Source organism: Pelophylax lessonae (genome assembly GCF_965119305.1).
Source record: "Pelophylax lessonae genome assembly, chromosome: 4".
NCBI classification, from domain to species: Eukaryota; Metazoa; Chordata; class Amphibia; order Anura; family Ranidae; genus Pelophylax; species Pelophylax lessonae.
The window spans coordinates 64,533,788-64,550,912 of NC_138771.1; the positions used below are offsets into that span (position 1 = coordinate 64,533,788).

At 43.4% G+C, this 17,125-nt stretch overlaps 1 protein-coding gene across 1 annotated transcript in view; it reads right to left on the bottom strand.

The window, feature by feature from the left end:
- LOC309554094 (endophilin-A3-like) overlaps window positions 1-17,125 on the bottom strand; it is a 190,702-nt gene that overhangs the window by 63,271 nt on the left and 110,306 nt on the right. The window contains exons 2-3 of the mRNA XM_082255635.1: window positions 6,668-6,736; window positions 2,624-2,696 (exon numbers count right to left, since the gene is read on the bottom strand). Coding sequence (XP_082111761.1) covers window positions 2,624-2,696; window positions 6,668-6,736 — 142 coding nt within the window. The remainder of the gene's footprint in view (window positions 1-2,623; window positions 2,697-6,667; window positions 6,737-17,125) is intronic.

Sequence of the window (17,125 nt, forward strand, 5' to 3'; positions counted from 1 at the left end):
AAGGGTGGATCGCCCTAACATCGATAGAAACCAAAACTGATGAGAGGTTATAATTCTCTCCTATTCTACTAAACAAAAAGTGTCCTCCATTTGAGAGGTTTCCCCTCACTTTCTGTCTTGGTGAGGAATCTTAAAATCCTCAAAAGTTTGCACAGGAGTTCTACTTTAATTGAACTGTTTAATACAAAATGACCTCTGATGCCAATCTGAAGGTCACTATAGAACATCCAGACACCCAGCAGTGTTGCGATTTGGAACTTCCGGCAAGCTCCAACCCCACTATGCAACTTCTCAGCAGACCACGTTGCTGCTTGCTTAAAAAAGATATAAATAAAAGGTTTCAAAATGACTTGTTCTCCACAATTTTTTTATATTTTTACTGAAAGATTTAAAAATTTTACAATGCAAGGAAAACATGTATACATATACATTCAACAAGAACAGTAACATATGAATAAATGAGTAACAGAAGGAGTACTGGCAATGAGAAAAAACATAGTGTTGTGATAAACAGTTACATATCAGGAGATAACACAATAGATGTTGAAATAACACACCGTACAAAAAGGAGAGAAAAGGGGGGGGGGGGAGGGGTGGAACAGAAGTGAAACCCCTAAATCGGGAGGATACAAAAGGTATATATATATATATATATATATATATATATATATATATATATATATATATATATATATACACACTGGATTTAAAAAAAGATATCAGATGAGTGATGAACGGAATAGAGTTAGTGTCCATTAGGGCTCCCCGAAGAGGGGGGGGGAGAAGAGCCTGTCGGGATATGATTGTATTCGTCCAAAAGTCCTTCCAGCGGGACCATATATTGTTAATTTTTTTGGTTGTATCTTTGAGAAAGCTGGTAAGGTTTTCCATATGTTCGTGGGTGGGTTTGTGGTGGGTCGTGAGGAGGATTTCCAAAGAGCTAGACAGGCAGGTGTCCCAATACTTTTGACAATATAGTGTATGTTTTAAGAGGAATGTCATTATGATGTAGGAGGGAAAAACTCCAGTCTTTAGAAATATTTTCCACTTTTAACATGGCAACAGGAAAAGTAAAAGCCAGCTCTGCAACACTGTGACCTTGCTCCTTGTGGGACAACTTTGCTTTAGGTTGCACAATCTTTCTCTCACTGTTATAAAATGCCCTTTGATGTTGTACTAAGGTTATTGACACTAATTCAGGTAAATGACAAGTTCATTAGACAGTGATCAATGCATACAGATGAGGTGATTACACTGTATAAATATATTTGCATCTTTCTTTTGTCCTTCTGCTTTACAATTTTAAAGTATTGCAAGACAATGAAGTGACATATTACAGAGGACAAAAGTAGTACCTAACGTTAAAAGGAGAAGTCCAATCGCTACATATATAGATATCCACGATCTAACCTATCTAACCCTGTAAAGAAAAAAAAAAAAAAAAATTGGTATACATACCTTTCTGAAGCCAATCCGACCCAATCCCATGCTGAGCTGTCAGCTCGGGCTTCGTTGCGGAGGCGGGTGCAGAGGACACATCAGACAACAGAAGCCCCATAGTAAGTCTATAGGTGACGTCACTTCCCATTTATTTCACAGCCATTGTTGGCTGTGTCATATAGTACATAGTTACATAGTAGTGTCCTCTTCAAGCTTTTGCCGCTGGAGACCAGACTGGATCAGCTTCAAAAAAGGTATGTATACAGATTTCTTCTTTACAGTGTTAGATAGGTTAGTGTTAGATTGTGTGTGTCTATAGATGTGATTTTAGTGTTAGGCTGGATTCCTTTAATCAACAGGGCCAGCTGACACCAGAAAGCGGTGAGGGAAACCCGTGTTTCGTGCACGTTTCCCCGAATCGTGTTAAAAACGCACTGCAGTTGCGATCTGCGGGGGGTAAATGTCAAGTTAATGACAACCCAAATGCAGGCTACAAATGCAGTGTGTTTTCCTGCACATGGTCGCATGGTACAGTAGTACCATGTGATCTGGTTGCAGTGTGGTTTTTCTTTTCTTAAAGTAGTGCATTCGCTACTTCTAGTGTGGTGCAGTGCGATTTCAGCCTATTCAAATGAATGGCCACACACTAGTAGAAAAACATTCTACATGTTTTGTTTTAGGCAACATTTGATTTTCTAATCCTTAGTGGGGTCAAATTGACATTTTTTTGGGACGATACAATTAAAACGATCCTGATATAAAATTTTTTACATGTTTACATCCTCAGCTCTGCCAACCAGACCACAGTGATACTTACTTCTGTGCTCAGTGATCTATAGAGTTCTGTACTTAGCCATGCTTTTCTCTCACACTGAAGCTTCCAAGTGGTCCCGAGTGCAGTTCGGAGCTCTCACACTATACAAACGAACCAGACCAAGGGGGTGAACTGTGCCCAGGGTCAGATAAAATTGTGAGTGGGAGTTCTGGATGCTCCCACTATTTTCAGCTGCCCTCACGCCTTTTTCACTATTACAATACATTTCAAGATCCAGCATAGTGGAAACCCTTCTCAATGGACACAACGGGTGAGGTATTTTTGTGTAGGCGGGATTTCATTTCAGTTTTTCCACATTTAGCTCTTTGAAAACCTTTCAGAATCTCATTACATGAAAACAGTCATTACCTGGATTGGGTTGGAGATATTCTGTGGTTTTTGTAAGAAGCTCAGCAACCACTTTATTGGTGATGTCAATTTTCTAGAACAAAAACACAACCTTTTATTATTTCAGCACAACAGTAATTGTCATATTCTCTAAGATTCTAAGTAGTGCAAATATCTGTCCGCATACAGAGAAAACTAAAGTATACCTTCACATTTACAATAACAGAAAAGGCTCTTAGAATATTGGAAACCTGTGAAACATAGCCAAAGGCTCAGCTAAAATCTTGGTGCTAGAGAGCTCTTACACAGAGATGTTTATTAGGTATTTAACCACTGTAAGCGTTTCTAAATATTCAGCCAATGCTTTACGGCAGTGGTCATCAACCCTGCCCTACAGGGCCCACTAACAGGCCAGGTTTGCAAGATAACTGAAATACATCCCAGGTGATATCATTTGCTGCTCAGTGATTGCAGTATTCTAGTCTGCATCTCCCCAAGGTAATACTTAAAATCTGGCCTGTTAGTGGGCCCTGAGGACCGGAGTTGAGGACCACTGCTTTACGGCATTGTTTCAGGGGATGCACAACCAGGGTACAATGCTCCATATTTAGTGGAGTTGTCCTAAAACACAGACACATTGGATACATGGTTATTTATCCCCTCAAATGATTTGAATTTTTAAACCTCAACCTTAAACAAACATGACAAAACATTACAAAAGATAACAGGCAAACAAATGCTAGATCTTGGAAATGGACAGCATTAGGCTTCAAGGAACTTATGGAAAGAAACACCAGCACCATTGTTAATGCAATGCTTTACAGCCATCCTAAATACCTAAACTATCCCACTGGATTGATTGCATCTGCAATCAACTTTTTTTTGCGATAAAATGACTTAAAACCCCCAAACATTATATACTTTTTTAGCAGAGGCCCTATAAAATAAAATGTCACCCGTTATTGGCGCAGCAGTTTTTTAAACCCAATTTTCTTTTGTAAAAAATACACTTTAATGGATTGAAGAAAAAAAAAACGAAAAAACAAATACAATTTTTGTATAATGCAAAAGATGTTGTTACACCGAGTAAATAGATACCAACATGTCAAGCTTTAAAATTGCATCTGTTCGTGGAATGAAAGCACACTACAGTGCTCAAAATTCTCCATAGACAACGCTTTACAGGATACCATTTTAGAGTTACACAGGAGGTCTGGTGCTAGAATTATTGCCCTCCCTCTAGCGTTCGCAACAATACCTCCCATGTGTTCTGTGATCACTGTTTACATATGTTTTTGGGGAAGTAACTTCTTAGTTTGCATTTGCATGTAAGCAAAGGGGTGCTTTAAAATTTTTTATTATTATTTCTTTTTTACAAATCTTTTTTTTGGATTACCTTTATTGCTATCACAAGGGATGAACAATATCCCTTGTGACAGCATGGGCTATGACAGGTTCCTTTTTATGGAGAAATCTGGAGTCAATTAGACCCTAAATCCGTCATCTGGCCTCCAATTCAGCTGATCAGACATAGATTGGTCTGATCGGCTGCTTTCCTGGCCGCTAACAGCCAGATAAACAAAAAGGCGGAACCAGAAGTGACAACATACTCCTCATTCACAGTTTCCAGGATCACATACAGAGAGGAACATTAGTTCCTCTCTCTATTCTGTGTGTAGCCGATGCCGCATCGCTCCCAGGCTCTGTGATCAGACGGCAGAGCCTGGGAAAAGAGGCGGCGGGAGGGGGGTGGGACCCCCTTCTGCCACCCGCAGAAGTGATCGAGTGGCTATTTAGCCACTCAAATAACTTCTGCTAAAAACAGAACCGCTGGCTGAAAAAACTCAATACTGGGATGATGCCTGTAGATGCAGTCATCATCCCGGTATAACTACTTCAACCTGAGGCTGTCCACGGACTTCCTACGAGCGGGAAGTAGTTATTAGATCTTTAATTCGCTACTTTCATAGCTACTATCCACTTTTATCTCTTCCCATATTTATAATCTTACTTCCCCTCTTGTCATCCCCCTAAATATGTAAATGTTATCCAAAATAACTTTCTCAGAGTACCCTGAATATTTTCTAGCTTTAAGGGAATGAATAACCCATACCAAAGAATAAACTATCACCATCTGCAAAAAAGCTTTAATGGGAATGCTTTGGCTATAGGTTTCACCTGATTAATTTTCAGACCTTACTACTCTAATTTTGCTTTTTTAAATGTGTTAACAAAGATGGATCAAAAACTTTAAAATCTTTGTAAAAGAAAAGAATATAGTTCCACCTGTTGGCTGGAGGTAGGAAGAAAAAAATAAAAAAAAGAACACTACAGGCGGCCCCCGGGTTACAAACAAGATAGGGACTGTAGGTTTGTTCTTAAGTCAAATTTGTTTGCAAGTTGGAACAAGTACATTTTTTAAGTTTAGCTCCAGCCAAAAGAATAATTTTTATGTTTTTTGGATACCATAGGGAAGGGTTAACACCCCTGTACCATTTGTTTTGCTGTCTGTACCCCTGTTCAGAAGATTTCACCTCACTTTCTGTTCCTATGACAACTGTATTTTGAAAATTTTGGGTAGTTGCGGAAACCTAAATTAGTGATAAAGCTTCAGTGGAGACACCTTTTTCCCATGAGAACTCTTACAGGAGTGAATTTCCCTTCCTAGGGGGAGAATTCTCCTCACTTCCGGTTGTCTCTCTCCGTTTGGAAGTAGGAGTTGTTTGTAAGTCGGATGTTTGTAACCCGGGAACTGCCTGTATACATAACTGTCAAGAAAAGCCTCAGTTCAGGATATCAGCTGGTCTTCTGTCTATTAGCAAGTAGGTCCTCAGTGTACAGTTTTTTCACAAGGAAAACACCACTGCAGGTCGGTCTCCTCATCCACCTCCATGCTGATAGGTACTGGCCCTGTTCGGAGCAGTCTTCGAAAAGAACAAATATTTTGGTTTTCCGCACATTAAAAAACAACCAAAAACCACATCTTTATTCCAAACATCTTCATTAAAAAAAAACACACATCTCCCCAAGCCATAACACATAAGCCAGTTATGATTAAGCGCAGATTTGACGCGAAACAATGTAGTTGTGGATGCTGTATTTTCCAGTTATGTCTTGTGGAGATGTATTTTCATGAAGAAGTGTCGAATAAAGGGTTTTTTTTTTAGATGTGCAGCCAACCATAATATTTTTTCTCTCTCTAGGATTACAGTTTTTTCACCTGATGTATACATCCACTAGACAATGCATGCTGGGTAACATCCCTAAGGCAGGCCATAAACTTTGCAAGGTACTGTCCTGCAACCATGGGTTGCAGGAAAGAAATTTGCATAATTCCCCCATCAGCACAGACAGTGCTGACAGGGGTATCCCTCCTGCCGGTCAGGGGAAGCCATCTCTGCCAGAAGAAGACTGTGATTATTGCTTTCTGCTACAGCAGCCGCTAGCGATAATCACAAATGAATCCAGCAGGCTGGTTGTACCCACATTGATTGATCGGGCAACTTGGTACATTCAGTCTGCCCACACAGTTCGAATCTCGGATGGTTCCTGCTGAACCGGCTGAGCTTCTAACCGTCTATGGCTGGCTTAAGTGCCCATTCACACTACCGCGACTTGTCAGGCGACTGGTCAGCCTGACAAGTCGCGGTCCATGCAGTGCTACGGGAACCGTTCTAATAGGAGCGACTCAAGTCGCTCCGCCTTAGAAAATAGTTCCTGTACTACTTCGGGGCGACATCGGAGCGACTTGCATTGACATTCATTATATGAAGTCCGTGCAAGTCGCACTGAAGTCACGGTGCACGCGACTTCACAGGTCGCCCCCGAAGACGTGCCGCGGTAGTGTGAACCAGCACTAAGACCTGTACACATAGGGTTTCCTTATTCCGCTTAGAATTAAAGAAGTCACCTGACCTGTTCAAGCCAAAGTCACAGATATTCCAGCAGCTGGTGCTCACCTGCTTTTTCAATCCTTGTGAGACTATCAAAAATGATGGCAACATAGTTTACAACAACTTATATATGTACTTTTATGCACTTACATATGAAATCATTTAATCTTACCCTTTCCATTTCTTGGAAATCATTGTCAAGTTTTGTTCCTTCCGCTCCACTGATTTTTTCACTTAAAAGCTGCAAAAAGAAATAAAATTGTATAATTTGTGCACACAAGTGTCAGGTTATTTCAGTTTATGTTTAACAAAATAATACATAGCTTTACAAAAGGAAGGTTTAAAGTATAACTTTTTTTTTTTTTTGTTTTGGATAGAGTGGAGATAGATTAGAACACCTATTATGTTTTTACTGCGGTCTGTGCCCAACCATTAGGGAGACTCACTCACTCTATTTGTCCTATATACCATCAAAGTGAAAGTAAAAGAAAACCCTAATTTTGGGTTGTCGCCAAAAACGTAATAGAGGGTGAAATGTTCTAATAGGGAGACTAGTTCTAGTGACCTGGGGGGCCCCCAAGGAAAATGGAAAATACCTGCAAATTAAGGGATATATCTAATTTCCTGTTTTGGCTATGGGACAGGATGTGAAGGTAAATCTCCCCAATGGGATGCAGATGGCAAAAAATAAACTGACAGGGGTTATAACCCTCCGTTACTCTATCCATTAAGAAAAAAAAAAAAGTTTTGCCTATAGTTCTACTTTAGTCTTAAATAAAGGCTGGAGAAAGAAAAAAAAAAAAAAAAAAGGAGGACTTTTTAGGAGGTACATATATGTTCATTTAAGTAGTTAAATTAATTTAAAACATGTACTTTTTTTGTTTAAAATCCATAAAAAAAAAAAAAAAAAAAAGTGTAGAAGATTTCATGGACTTTAAACAAACTGGATTACCATAAAATCCTTTTCTCTGGGGTTCACTGATGGACATAGCTCCATGTCTTCAGACCATTTGGCTTTATGCTGCTCTCTCTTCAGGAGTAGGACTAGGCGAAAATCTTTTTGGTTACGCCTTTGGGGCAGTCTCAGAGGGTATACCCTCACTTCCTGCTTCGACTTCAGTTTGTAACAAGCAGTGTCAGAAGAACATATAACACAACCCAACAGAGGGGTGGGTGCTGTGTCTGTCAGTGAACCTCAGAGAAAAGGATTTTACGGTAAGACAAAAATCCAGTTTGCTCTTTCGTTCACTGACAGACATATCTCCATGTCTTAAAACCATTGGGATGTCCCAAAGCAGTGTCGATACGAGGGGTGGGAAAAAAAAAAACACAGCAATATGCAGAATTTCCAACAAAGCTAAACATAGCCAACCAGGTAAAAACAGGAGCTCAACTAAGAACAGGAGCTCACCACTAGGAAAAAATTACACCCTCAAGAAGGGGAAGCCTCTGCAACCGCAGCTTGCAAAACTTTGCGGCCAAACGCCGTATCCAAAGATGCAAGTACATCCACCTTATAAAACTTTGTGAAAGTGTGTACAGACGACCAAGTAGCCGCCCTGCACACCTGAACCACTGACGCCTGATGACGTAAGGCCCAGGAGGCACTAAGCGCCCTTATAGAATGCGCTTTAACAGGGAAAGGAGGAACCTGACCCTTAATGGAAAAGGCCTGCATCATCGTCTGACTGATCCACTTGGAAATGGTCGCAGCAGATGCAGCTTGTCCCTTACGAGGTCCATCCGTAAGAACAAACAAAGAAAATCGGATTTTCGAATCTGTTCAGTCACCGCCAGGTACACCCGAATAACCCTTACCACATCCAAGGAATGTAAGGCAATTTCCTTAGGATGTTTCAGCCTAGAACATAGGGACGGTAACACAATATTCAAATTCAAATGAAACCCCGAGACAACCTTAGGAAGGAACACCTGACAGGGTCGCAACACCACTTTGTCCCTATGAATCACCAGGTAGGGTGACCGACAGGACAACGCAGCCAACTCCAACAACCGACGTGCGGAAGTAATAGCGACTAAGAAAGCCACCTTCTGCGACAGAGTGAGCAGTGGAAGTTCTAATATTTTCAAAAGGAGACTTTGGAAGCACCGACATTACCAAACTGAGATCCCACGGAGGCACCAGAGATCACACCGGAGGAGCTAGATGGCAAACTCCCTGCACAAAAGTGTGAGCCAAGGACTTCGCCGCCAACGGCCTTTGGAAAAATATAGCCAAGGCGGAAATCTGGCCCTTAATGGTGCCCAGTGCCAAACGTTGATCTACACCCAGATGTAGAAACTCCAACAGGCAAGACACAGAAAAGGAGCTTGGAGAAACCCCTCCAGACTCGCATCAAGTAATGTACGCCTTCCAAACTCTATGATTAACCTTCCTGGAAGTAGATTTCCTAGCTTTTAACAATGTAGGAATCACCGACTCAGCACCAGGCTCTCAATAGCCAGACCGTTAAAGCCAGCGACCGTAAAGCAGGATGGAAGATTGATCCCTGAGACAGAACATATTCCTTGAGAAGAAGTTTCCTAAGGGACGTCTGCTATCAGCCTTACCAGGCCTGCGTACCAAGACCAGCAAAGCCAGTATGGTGCCACCAGAATGACTGGAATCCCTTCCACCTCGATTCTGCAAAGCAGTCTCATAAGAAGTTGTATTGGAGGAAATGCGTAAATCAGACCATACTGACCCCAAGAAGCCACCAGGGTGTTTTCGGCATCAGCCAGAGGATCCCGCAACCTTGACACGAACCTCTGCACCTTCCTGTTGAGTTGGGAGGCCAGCAGGTCGACATCGGGGGTCCCACACCGAAGACACATTTGAAGAAACACCTCCGGGTTTAGAGACAATTCTTCCGAATCCAACGTCTGCCGACTGAGATAGTCCGTTTGCCAATTCTCTACCCCCAGAATGTGCACAGCAGAGAGGGCCGGAACATATTGTTCTGCCCCCTGCAAGATACAGGCCACTTCCCGGGCCACCAGGGCACTCTTTGTGCTCCCTCGATGATTGACATATGCCACAGCCGTAGCATTGTTCGATTGGTTCCTGCACAGGGCATTCCTGCAGACGATCCATCCATTGGGACAAACAAAGCCTGATCGCCCAAATCTCAAGGATGTTGATCGGCAGCCTGGACTCCTCCCGAGTCCAGACACCTTGGGCCAAACACACTCCCAAGACACCTCCCCACCCGGACAGACTGGCATCCGTGGTGATGACAGTCCAATACAGGGGAAGAAAGCGTTTCCCCAGACGCAGGGCCGGGGAGCGAGTCACCATAGAAGAGACTCCCTCGAACCCCCGACTCAACAGGATCAGATTGTCCAATGAACCTGGATCCTTGTTCCATTTGGTCAGAATCTTTCTTTGCAGAGGTGTGGTGTGAAACTGCATAAACAGAACCCCCTCGAAGGTGGAAACCATCAGACCCAGCACTTGCATGCAAGCCCAGAGTGATGACTGATGGTTGGACAACAGGAGCTGAACCGCATCCTGTAGCTTCAGAAGTTTTGTCTGAGGAAGAAACATCGGGGCTGATGAGGAGTCCAACGTCAGCCCCAAGTAGTCCAGCTTGGTGGACAGAGTCGGGCCAATTTCTGAAAATTCAGTGTCCACCCGAACTCCTGTAACGTACGCCCAGTAATGTCCAAGTCAACTTCTAGAGCCGAAGGAAGACTCTGCACGCAGAAGCAGATCATCCAGGTAACACAGCACCGCGATCCCTTTCTGCTGTAGCAAGGCCAGAACTGGGGCCAAAACCTTTGTGAACACCCGAGGAGGTGAGGTGAGACCAAAAGGTAACGCCACGAATTGACAGTGCTCCTCGTCCACAGCAAAATGAAGAAAACGCTGTTGCCCGACATATATTGGAATATGAAGGTAGGCGTCCTTGAGATTGATAGAAGCCATAAGATCTCCTTGATGAAGGAAAGCTACTACTGTGCGGATGGACTCCATCTGAAATTTCTGAACCAGCACAAAGTGGTTCAGAGCCTTGAGATCCAAGATCGGACGAACCTTGCCTTCCTTCCTGGGAACTGTAAACCGATTTGAATAAAAACCCTGAAACCGTTCCAACTCTGGAACAGGCACAATAACTCCTTGTGCCAACAGGTCCTGCACTGCTCCGTAGAGGCCCTGTAGCCGATCTTGAGACAGGCATAAGTCCGAAAGAAAGAACCTTGCCGGAGGCAAGGACCGAAACTCGATCCTGTAACCAAACCAATCAGCTTGTGGACCCATTTGTCCTGAATGAGCAAGGTCCACGGATCCAGAAAAAGATGAAGACGACCCCCCACCCAGATGCTGGTGAGGGTGCCCCTTTAAGCTGCTGAAGGCTTGTCTGCAGTACCAGATGTGCCCGCTTTGGACTTACCATTCCAGGGTCTCCTGGAGTCTCCCGCAAAGTTACAGGTGGATCTTGAACCCTTTTCCTGCAATCCAGATAGACGAAAGGGCCGCTTGTGAGCCAAGAAGAAAGGACCACGTTTACGACGAGGTTCCTTGCCTCTAGCAAACTGTGGAAGTAATGTACTCTTACCTCACATAAGACCCCTAATGATCTCTTCCATAAAAGTACAGAGCAAATGGTCACCTACAAAAGCAAGATCAGCAAGCACCTTTTTAGAAGCCTGGTCGGCTGACCAGTACTTCAACCAAATCATGTGGCGAAGGATCACCTCCGTCACAGAAACCTTGCCGGCCAAGGGGGCTGCATCCAAGGATGCATCACAAATATACTGTGACCCCTGGATCAACTGATCCGCCAGCCCAGCCAGTTCAGGGGGGTGTTGACTCCCTTCCAGATCCTGGCGTAAAATCTTAGCCCATTCCGTTAAAGTCTGGGATACCAAGGTGATAGCAAACACAGGTCTCAAAATTAAACCAGCCAGGGTGAAGAGGTACCGGACCAGTGCCTCAGTTCTTTTGTCCACAGGGTCCTTAAAGGATGGGGAATCCTCCACCGGTAACAGTGTGGCCTTATTTAGCCTAGAAACCTGAGAGTCCACCGACGGTGGAACCGTCAGTTTCTTCAGAAGAGACTCCTCAACGGGATATTTCCTAGCGAAGCGCTTAGGTATTCCAACCATGCGTTTCGGGGAACCCCCATTGACTAGTGACAATCTCGTCAAAATAGACAGGAAAGGTTAACACCTTAGTCACCTTGGAAGATTTGCGGGTGCCAAACTGCCCCGGCGTTGCTTTTTCATGCGCGGCTTCAAAGGAGGAGGACTCATCCTCACTATTAGAGCACTCAGTGTGTGTGGATGCAGACCCAGTGGGCTGACTCTCGTCCATAGCGGCCAGTTCCACCTCTGAGGAAGCAGAGGATACAGGTGAAGGTGGGGGCGCTTCTTGCTAGGCCTCCTTTGCAGGGCCACATCTACTCTGGCTACTAGTGACTGCAGGGCTGCCATCATGACCACCAGGGAAGACTGAGACCAAGACAAGAGGGTCCTGCAGCTTCCAGGAGTGGATCAGGTGGTGATACACGCTCCAGAGCCACGCTGTGCACAAATTTGCAATGTGCACTGCTGGGGCACCACAAGAATCAGTGGCGCAGAATACAGCAAAGGAAGGATAGTGTACCCCCAGAGATTCATCCCCTGAGCTGAAGAGCGCCAAACAGTCTGCCACACTGCAATGGAAAGAGGAAGCGCCGACCTGACACTAAAGGGCCCCCGCAGCCCATCAGTGTATCAGACTACAACAAAATGGCCACTGTTAAACACTATGAAGAAACCAAAAACATGGCCGCTGGCGTACACAAACATGAAGCCGGGAATACAGAATCCACTGCAAAATGGTGCACCACATGGTGCTGCACGGGACCCTGGACCCCAAGGAAAAACACAGACCCCATGAGGGGACCCCCCCCCACAGCACCCAGGTACAGACACCCCCAAAAGGGGGGCCAGCAGCAACACCCACCCACTACTTCTCTGGTCCAGCAACAGACAAGCCTCCCTACCTAAATGCACCCATGTCCCCCAAAGGGGGCCGGGGGCAGATGAGGGCAACTACACAGGGGGAACCCAGCTAAGGAGAAGGGGGAAAAGCATGAGGGGGAAGAAGGACACAGGAGGGGCCTACTATCCCCATGGAGGGCTCACGATCACCCCAGCAATTCCGTAAGCAAGGAGGGGGAACACTACGCACCATACCACGGTCACCAGGCGGGCGCTACTCCCAGCAGTCCACCGCACCATCTTGGAATGGGGGTGCTGCGACTCTGATCGTGACTGCTGTCCTGACCAGGGCTATGCGACCTCATGGGGTGTTTTACTCGCCGGCTGGCCCCCGTCCAGTGGGGCTATGTGGCGGCCAACCTAGCTCTCGCAGGCCAGACTGGGAAGGCCATAAGGATCTAGAATATCCAGTGCATTGCCCAGTCCGGCTGTTAATTGTAGTTCACACAGGAACAAAAATAAGAAAAAAGTAAAAAATTCCAATTAAAAAAGGAAAAAATGCCAGGACCGCAGATCCCAGCAAAGAGCCAGTTACTTACTGCTGACTAGGCAGGAAAACTGAAGTTCTATAGCAGGAAGTGATGGAAAAGCCTCTGGGACCGCCCCAGGGGCGTAACCAAAAAGGTTTCCGCCTAGTCCTACTCCTGAAGAGAGAGCAGCATAAAGCCCAATGGTCTGAAGACATGGAGCTGTGTCCGTCAGTCAACGAAAGAGAAAAGTACATGTTTGTACATTCTTTCAATTTAATTTATATACGCATCTCTACAGTTCCTTTATTTCTCAGTTTTTCCTATTTAAGGTTAAGCTTCCTTTTTGCATAGATTTTGGCATTTGGCATGTGGTGTCATAACATAAATTCGATGCAATATTTGTAAGTACATAGCTTTATCAAATCAGCAACATTCAGAAACATTGAGGCACAGTACAATGTTCAGAGATATTTAGATAGTACTGCAGCTTCGGGTAGTGCTCGAATGTGGAAAATGACCTTGCCAAAAATACTCCTTACAAGAAAACAAAGTGACTAGGTTAGAATATTTTGGATACATACACATATATTCTAGGCAAATACAAGGAGGCATTCAATGTACTTTATAAAGCAGAACTCCTGGGAAATTCTGAGAACCCCCTTCAGTTTAGTAATTTATTCATTAAAAATTTGTTTTTTTTTTTAAATACAGTTTGTATAGTTACCTAAAATCTACATTTATATATATATATATATATATATATATATATATATATATATATATATATATATATATATATAACCTTTTAAAAAACCCGTGCGTGCAATGTCTCTGAATACTAGATCAAATATCCATGTTAAAACAGGGATTACAAAATGTCACTGTCTACCAACAATATATTTTATTAATAACCAGTGGCGGTTGTTCCATTAGGGGCACCACCCCACTCCTGATTCGTGAGCCCGGCCCCTAATCTACATGCAGGGTACCAGACGCATGGATTTCAATGGGTTTTTTTTTTTTGGAGCACATGATTATAGCCTTAGGCTCTAATTGGCTTCAAAAAAGGATGGGCTCGGGTGCAGAGCAGTGCGCCTTGAGCCCACCCAGTTGTGTGACAGCAAATTACTATTCACTATTGTCTTCTTGCTTCTCCTCCCGGCCAATCAGGAAGCGGGTCCTGAGACCCGTCTGGCCGAGAGGAGTAGCGACTGTATTGGGGGCAGGGTCGTGGCATGACAGTGTGAGGAGGCTTTTTTTTTTTTTTTTTTTTTTTTATAGAGCTCCCAGTCCGTGGCTCTCCTGAAGCAATACAACTACAGCTACCTGACAGATCCTGGTACCTGCTGGTCCCTCTGGAATCCAGCAAGCACGGTCCACCTCACACAGCCTTCCACCACACCATGAAGTGCTTCTTGAAGCCGCTGAAACCGTCAGCCTCCACGCCAGCAAATCACAAGATGGCACCGGCTCACCATGCAACTCCTGAGACAGATGAGCTTACCTGACATGGAGGAGAGGAGCCAGCTGACATCCCCACAGGACACAGTGAGTAGCTTCCCTGCTTCCCAACCACACCAGAAGCTCACTATCAGTGCAACCTCTGAACCCCTGCCGCACACCCCCCCCCCCAAAAAAAAAAAAAAAAAAATGGAGCACCAGCCGCCACTGTTACTAACCCGAGTGAGCCTTCGAAAAATGGAAGGTAAGGGCTCGGCCCGCACTAAAATTCAGATCCAGTCTTTGGGAGGCTAGCTGGTTATAGAACTAAAAGAGATAGAAGTGAAGCTTTACACTCCTATTTGACGGCATAAATTCTCTGAAAAAAGTATATCCCAATAAACTAGGGGTTTCCAAACATTTTAAACAAAAGGGACAGTTTACGGTCCATCTGACATTAAGGGGGACAGACTGCGGCCTGTGGGAGTAGAAAATAAAATGGTCCAGCTACAAGGGGAGCAAGCAATGGCTTGGACTAAAAAGTTAAAGAAAAAAAAAAAACACCACATGTGGGCAGTAGGGGGGGGGGGGGGGGGGGGAATAGTGTCCCATCATTGGTGTTAGTTGGAAAAATAATCCCCATTGCTGGTGTCCGAGGAAGGAATTGGGCCCCACTGACTGCTGGTGTCAGGGGAATGAATCAGGCCCCACTGCTGGTGTCAGGGGAAGGAATCGGGCCCCATGGGCTAAATAAAGGCAAGCTAATGGCTGAATCAGACCCGCAGGCCACAGTTTGGAGACCACTGCTATAGTAGAGAGTACTATGACTAGACATCTATCCTCTATCAATAACCTGCAGTACAAAGAAAATTCCCAACAACCCTATGCAAACCAATAGCACAAAAAGTTACAATTCTCCACAATTTATAATAATTATATGATACTCTCTATTCAAATACCTATCACTGTTTCTAAGGCTTTCCAGTCTGGCCTATTTAAATCATTATGGAAGTACAAAAGACATTGTATTTTGAGTACTATTATCCAACAAAGTAAAACCAATGGTTTTCCGATTTACTATTTTATTATTACTCAACACAGCTTTGGCTAATCCCATACTAGGCAATTAACCATTCCTACACTAGATTGGCTTAAACAAATTAAAATATTTTCATTAGTACATTCATATTGGTTTAAAAACGGACAACTTTAAAAATCACAGCTCTATGAATAAGTAATATACTACATGGATATATTTTTTTGGATGCAAACCATCAAGGAAATTTTTTTTTTTTTATCAGGATTATAAAAAATGTTCTGTGCAACTATAAATGAGATATCTATTCCGTCTGACACGGTTTCCAGGAAAAGACTTGAAGGGAAGTCTTCATCATACGGATATATACAGTAATAAAATGCTGACGTGATTCAAATCTTTTCTAGAACACGGGTTTTTTTTGTGGCTTGCATCCCAATTGGGTGAGATATTCCCTCTCTTCCAGTTTGATGGAAAACCATCAAATCGATAAGAAGTGGGGAGATTTTTAAACAACTCGGCCCTGTTCACGCCTAAGCGTTTTTCAGCTCGTAAAACGCTCATCTCTGAAGTCTCAAAATGCCCAACAAGCAAAATCCTATTCATTTCAAACGGCCCCTGTTCACATTAGGGCCTTTTGTCGCCTGGAGCAAAACACCTGAAACTCAAAAAAGTACATGAGCTTCTTTTTTGGCAGATTACAGGCATTTTTGTTAGATATCAATGCTTGCCTCCAAACACCTGCAATAAACGCCTGAAAAAACGCCCAAAAAAACACCTGAAAATGGTACGCTCAGGTGTGAATGGAGCCTTCCTGTTTTGTATGACAGATGTCAATGAAATAGGGAATGAGGAGAAATGTCTAACTATGAGCACAAACAGCGAAACAAAAAGTTGACAGATTCTAACTCTTCCCTCAATCTGCCCAAAATTAAACAACTTTTGGGAGAAACCAGAAGATGGGACCTCTCATGTAACCAGATGGAGGCAATTTTTGTTTCCATTAAAAAATTTTAAGTTTAAATGACAAACACTCCAGCTAAGTAAAAGTTGAAGGCCCAAGTTAGTTACACTTTACAATGAATTGTGTGTACACAAACACTAATGCTGTCAAGTAACAATATCACCAAGGTCAACATGAAGATAAACACACAGCACACTAGTAATAATAGATCCACTTCAATACTTTGAATAGATCAGACTGTAGCTATGAGAAAAAGAGTTACATGTCTATTATTCCTAGGAGTCAGGGTCAATTATTACTAAAGTCGCATGACGATAAGATGTTCCTGCATTGATGTAATACGGCCATGACTTACATAAGATTCTAAACTAAAAGAAAGTCAGAGTGCTTTGCACTTCTTATATTGTACTGTAAAAAGCTGAAATTGAATTATGTTGAATTGGGAAGAACAGAGAGATCCGGAGACTAATGGTGGTGACTGAGCAGTATGATACAGAAAGAAGTTTTAATGGGCTTATGTGATGTATTAGAAAAGATGTTAAAGTATATAAGCTGTATCAGAAAAACAGTATTATATACTGTTTGTGTGTATATATACTGCCATTAATGTCTACAATGTTGGCAACAAAAGTGAGTACACCCCTTAGTGACAATGTCCAGATTGGGCCCAAACTGTCAATATTTTATGTAGCCACTATTATTTTCCAGCACAGCCTTAACTCTCTTGGCCAT